At 51.0% G+C, this 6,000-nt stretch overlaps 1 protein-coding gene across 1 annotated transcript in view; it reads right to left on the bottom strand.

Moving 5' to 3' along the window:
• Positions 1 to 5,594, bottom strand: part of PLEKHG5 (pleckstrin homology and RhoGEF domain containing G5) — a gene marked incomplete at both ends in the record, with an annotated part of 54,894 nt that extends 49,300 nt beyond the window's left edge. Inside the window, one exon of the mRNA XM_080692164.1 lies at positions 5,528 to 5,594. Within this exon, the coding sequence (XP_080548290.1) occupies positions 5,528 to 5,594 (67 nt within the window). The remainder of the gene's footprint in view (positions 1 to 5,527) is intronic.
• Between the last annotated feature and the right edge of the window lie 406 nt (positions 5,595 to 6,000).

Consider the following 6,000-nt stretch of genomic DNA (forward strand, 5'->3'; position numbering starts at 1 on the left):
GTTGTTGTTTTTTTTTTTTTTTGGTGGTACTGCGGATGGAACCCTTCTTCCTCCTGGCTACCCTCCCAGGCCTATTTTATATTTTATTTGGAAACAGGGTCTCTTAAGCCAGCGGGGCTGGCTTCGAACCTATGTGATCTTCCTGTCTCTGCCTCCCAAGCGTGGGGGGATTACAAGCGTGCAACACCACGCCCGGCCATAGCCTGATTTTTTATTCTTTATTTTGAAACAGGGTCTCATTAGCCGGGTGTGGTGGTGCACGCTTGTAATCCCAGCACTGCAGGTGTATGTGTGTGACCCACAGCCCAGGGAGAGGAGGAGGCCGGAGTCCCGGAGGCAGGGCCCAGTGCCATACAGAGGAGAGCCAGCCCTGCCAGGCCCGGGGTCTGTCTGCGCCTCTGGAGGCTCTTATACCAACCCGTGTTCCATCAGAAGCAGGCTCGGCTTGGCCAGGGACCTTGCCTCTCCTACCGGCTTTTGGCTGGCTTACACCAGGGACACTAATGTTTGCTAAGTGCTTGAACCTCCCTGTGTGCCAGGCCCTAGACCAAGACCCTTCAAGGACACATGTCCTTTTTTTGGTACTGGGGATTGAACCCAAGGGTATTCTAATTTTGAGCCATACCCCCAGCTCTATTTTTTTTTTTTTTTTTAAGCAGAGTCTAAGTTGCTAAGGCTGGCTGTGAACTTGCAATCCTCCTGTCTCAGCCTCCCAAGTACTGGGATTACAGGCATGCCCTACCATGCCTGGCTGCCCCTAGCCCCGTTTACATTTTATTTATTTTTCCTTGTTTTGGGTGGAACCCAGGGGCATTCTACTTTTGAGATCCACCCCCAGCCTGATTTTTATTTCTTTATTTTGAAACAGGGTCTCACTGAATTGCAAAGGGTCTCACTAAGTAGCTAAGGCTGTCCTTGAACCACTATCCTCCTGTCTCAGCCTCCTGAATGCTAGGATTACAAGCATGCGCCACCATGCCTGGCTCCTATTTTATTTATTTATTTATTTATTTATTTATTTATTTTATTTTATTTTTTTGGTGGTACTGGTGTTCCTGGAAGCCCTTCTATCTCCGGGCTACACTCCCAGACCTATTTTTTATACTTTTTCATTTGGAAACAGGGTCTCTTAAGCCAGCGCGGCTGGCTTCGAACCTGCGCGATCCTCCTGTCTCTGCCTCCCAAGCACGGGGATGACAAGCGTGCGCCACCACGCCCGGCTTTCCTATTTTAGTTTTTATTTGGAAACAGGGTCTTGCTGAGTTGTTGAGGCAGCTCAGAGGTAGAATGTTCCTGAATTCAATCCCAGTACCACAAATAACAATAATAATAATAATAATAATATAATAATAATAATAATAATAATAATAGTAATAACAACAAGGTAAGCACAGGCTCCCCTCACTTGGGCACTCCGAGTTCCCTGATGCCTCCTCTGACTCTGCTCCCATCCCTGGTGGAAATGCTGGCTCCTCCCACCAGCTCCCAGCAGCCCTTGGGTTCTGCCTGTTTCAGGAAACACTGTGAGACGCTCCATCTGCACCCGGAACCCCCTGAAGTCAGCTCCTGGCCTCCTTCTCCCCTGGAAGCAGCGTCCAGGCCCAGCCTGGCCCAGAGCAGACGCCCAAGGAGAGCTCGTTGAGCCTGAGTCCAGTCAGTCAGCTGTCTCTTTCTGGGCTGACTTCCAAACCCCTTGAGGCTTGGTCCAGCTGGGCCCTGCCCCACCCTGTGGGTGACGGTGGTAGGCTCCCTGAGCTCCAGGGAGGACCCTGGCCAGAGGGCAGCTCATGGGCCTGGACACCCAGCCTGGGCTCAGGTCTGGCAAGTGCCCTTGGCTGAGCTAGGACCCAGCGGCTGCCCTCAGCCCCAAGTCTCCACCCAGGCTGGATTCCTCAATGGAGGCCTGTGTCCCCAGGGCTGTCTGTGGCCCAGGCGGGATGGCCACATTCCAGTCTCTCTACCGGCGGCAGCTGGCCATGGAGACTCATAAAACTGGCCAGACACACTCAGAGCCTGGGACCGCTCTGGAAGCCGAGTCAGTACCAGGAACAAAGGCTTTGGGGCCAGGCTCCCAACCACAGAGAGCAGCCAGACTGCTGGGACAGCTGCGGTCTCCAAACATCTAGCCCCTTGTTGGCACGCCGTTCCTGATGGCTGGAAACTAGTGTTGCTGTGCCCTCGTCAGGCCCAGCAGAGACCCAGGTGGCCTCAGGCAGGCCTTGTCTTTCTGTTGGCCCACAGAGGACAAGCGCCCCTCCTCGCCCCAAGCCCAGGATGCAGGCCTGGCCTACAGACCCGCTTTTGCGCAGGGCGGCGGTGGGCCGAGCCTGCAAGGCAGCCCCGTGATGCTGGCTCCTGAGAGGTTCGCAGGAAGCACTCCGGAGAGGCTCTGCTGGGTCCTGTCCACTTAACCTCAGGACACTGAAAGCAGGTCACAGGATTCTGCGTGTGTACATGTGTGTGCATGCACACTATTTCAGGTACTCCCTCTGGAATGGGAAGGAGCTTGCCGTGCACACACCTGGGAAGTGCACCAGGGGCTGCGAGGACTCCCTGTGCCAGGCCCCCGAGACAGGGCCAGAGCTGTGCTTGAGTGACGTAACCGACGGCGGCATCACCCTGGACTGAGAGGATTCCCAGGATGCAGGAATTTCAGTTTTCTTTTCTTTGCAGAACTGGAGACTGAACCTGGAGCTACACTCCCAGCCCTATTTTTTAATTCTTTATATTTTGTGGGTTTTTTTTTTTTTTTTCAGTACTGGAGATTGAACCCAGGAGGATTTACCTCCAAACTACATCCCAAGCCCTATTTTTTATTCTTTTTTTTTTTTTTTGTGGGTCTAGGGATGGAGCCCGGGGGCATTTAACCTCTGAGCTACAACCCCTGCCCTATTTTTTATTCTTTATTTTGAAACAGGGTCTCACTGAGTTGCAGAGGGCCTCACTAAGTAGCTGAGGCTGTCCGTGAACCGCGATCCTCCAGTCTCAGCCTCCCAAATACTGGGATTACAAGCGTGCGCCACCACGCCCGGCTTTTATTCTTTATTTTGAAATAAGGTCTTACTAAGTTGTAGATGGCCTCACTAAGTAGCTGAGGCTGGCAGTGAACCTGCGATCCTCCTGTCTCAGACTTTTGAGTACTGGAATGACAAGTGTGTGCCACTATGCTCAGCTGGAATTTCAGTTTTATTTATTTTTATTATTTTTTATTTTTTGTGATACTGGAGGTGGAACCCAGGGTTCTTCTACCTCCGGGCTATACTCCCGACCTATTTTATACTTTACTTGGAAACAGGGTCTCATTAAGTTGCTGAGAGCCTAAGTGGCTGAGGCTGGCTTCGAACCTGTGGGATCCTCCTGTCTCAGCCTCCCAAGCACTGAGATTAGAGGTGTGCGCCACCTCACCCGGCCTGGAATTTCAGTTTTAAAACCAAGATGCGCCGGCTATGGTGGCGCAGGCTTGTAATCCCAGTACTTGGGAGGCTGAGACAGCAGGATCGCGGTTCGCGGACAGCCTCAGCTCCTTAGTGAGGCCCCTTGCAACTCAGTAAGACCCTGTTTGATTCTAAAAAATAAAAAATTAGGGTTGGGGGTGTAGTTCAAAAGTAGAATACCCCTGGGTTCCATCCCCAGTACTGCAAAAAATAAAATAAATGAGTAAATAAAAATAAAGAGACTAAAAATTAGGCCTGGGAGGTGTAGCTCACAGGTCCAAGGCCCCTGAGTTCCATCCCCGGTACTGCAAAAACCAACAAACAAACCAAGACCAGAGACCAAAAACATAAAACTAGGCATACAAGCACATAAGACCTATAATTGAAAACCAACAAAAACACTGACAATAAAAACTGTACCACTAGTGCTCGCTTCGGCAGCACATATACTAAAAACTGTACCACTAGCCAGGCTTGGTGGCGCACGCTGGTGATCCCAGTACTTGGGAGGCTGAGACAGGAGGATCACACAGGTTCGAAGCCAGCCTCAGTGAGGCTCTTAGCAACTTAGTGAGACCCTGTTTCCAAACAAAGTATAAAATAGGTCTGGGAGTATAGCCCGGAGGTAGAAAGCCTCTGGGTTCCACCCCCAGTACCACCAAAAATTAAAAAATTAAAAAAAACTGTACCACAAGCCGGTATAGTGGTGGTGCACGCTTGTAATTCCAGCATTCGGGAGGCTGAGACCGGAGGATCGCAGTTCGCGGACAGCCTCAACTACTTAGTGAGGCCGTCCGCAACTTAGTGAGAACCTGTTTCCAAATAAAATATAAAATGGGTCTGGGAGTATAGCCCAGAAGTAGAAAGCCTCTGGGTTCCACCTCCAGTACCACCACAAAAACAAAAACAAAAACAAAAACAGGGTCTCACTAATTGCAGAGGGCCTCATTAATTAAGTAGCTGAGGCTGTCCATGAACCGCAATCCTCCAGTCTCAGCCTCCCAAATGTTGAGATTATAAATAAGCGCGCACACCATGCCTAGCTGCTCTATCTACCTGTCATTTATCTATCTACCTGGCACTAGAGATTGAACTTAGAGGTATTCTTTATTTTTTTTTACATTTTTTTGTGGTACTGGGGTTCCTGGAAGCCCTTCTACCTCCGGGCTACACTCCCAGACCTATTTTTACATTTTTATTTGGAAACAGGGTCTCCTAAGCCAGCGCGCGCGGCTGGCTTCGAACCTGCGCCATCCTCCTGTCTCTGCCTCCCAAGCGCGGGGATTACAAGCGTGCGCCACCACGCCCGGCGAACTCAGAGGTATTCTAACATTGAGCTTTATCCTCTACCCTATTTATTTATTTATTGCAGTGCTAGAGATTGAAACCAAGAGCCTTCTATTACCCAGTTACACCCCTAGACCTATTTTTTTTATACTTTATTTGGAAACAGGGTCTCACTGAGTTGCCGAGAGCCTCACTAAGTAGCTGATGCTGGCTTCGAACCTGTGCGATCTGCCTGTCTCAGCCTCCCAAGCGCTGGGATTACAAGCGTGCGCCACCACACCTGGCCCCTTTTTATTTTTTTGATACAGGGTCTCTAAGTTGTCCAGGTTGGCCTTGAACTTAAAATCTTCCTGTTTCAGCCTACCCAGTCAGTCACTGGAATTATAGATGTGGGCCAACACCTGTGGCTGTATTTGCTTTTTTTTTTTTTTTTTTTTTTGGTGCTGGGGGTGGAACCTGAGCTACACCCCAGCCGTATTTTTTTTTTTTTTTTTGGTGGTGCTGGGGTTCCTGGAAGCCCTTCTACCTTCAGGCTACACTCCCAGACCTATTTTCACATTTTTATTTGGAAACAGGGTCTCCTAAGCCAGCGCGCGCGGCTGGCTTCGAACCTGCGCGATCCTCCTGTCTCTGCCTCCCAAGCGCGGGGATGACAAGCGTGCGCCACCACGTCCGGCATGAGTTCTTTTACATCTAGATTCATTCAGCAAGCACGGGGTCTCAGCTGCCCTCCATGCCGTGTACAGCCTCCCTGTCTTCAGCCTTCCTTTCCAGGCAAAAAAAAAAGAGAAAGCGAACATACTCACTGGTTCCTGAATTAAGGCTGAGCCAGTTTCGGGGTTGAGAACCATGCTTCGTCAGGACTGAGTTCATCTTGGCTTTTGGGGTGGAGGCACCGTCAGGCCCTAGAACCCGGCCCCAACCTTCTGATCCTCCACAGCCTTGTGTCCCTCTGCCGCGCCGCGGTCCTGACACCCAAGGGCTTCTCCCGGCCTCAGCCTGCCTTCATTCTCCAGCTGGGTCTGTCATCACAGAAAACCCCAGAGCGCAGAGCCTCTGCCAAGGCGCTTCCCTCCAACACCCGTCCACAGGCAGTGCGTCCTTAACGCTTACACATCAGTGCCGGGGCTCACAGAGCCTTTCCTCCTTCCTGGTTTTTCCTCCTTGAATTTCCAATTCCCAAGTATTTGCTCCAGAACAGCTTCTCACATTGCTGGTTGCCCCTGTGGCGCCTGCGATCCTTCCCCAGGACACAAAGTCACGGAAGCCTCAGTCTCAG

Source organism: Muscardinus avellanarius, assembly GCF_963383645.1.
Source record: "Muscardinus avellanarius genome assembly, chromosome: 3".
Taxonomy (NCBI): domain Eukaryota; kingdom Metazoa; phylum Chordata; class Mammalia; order Rodentia; family Gliridae; genus Muscardinus; species Muscardinus avellanarius.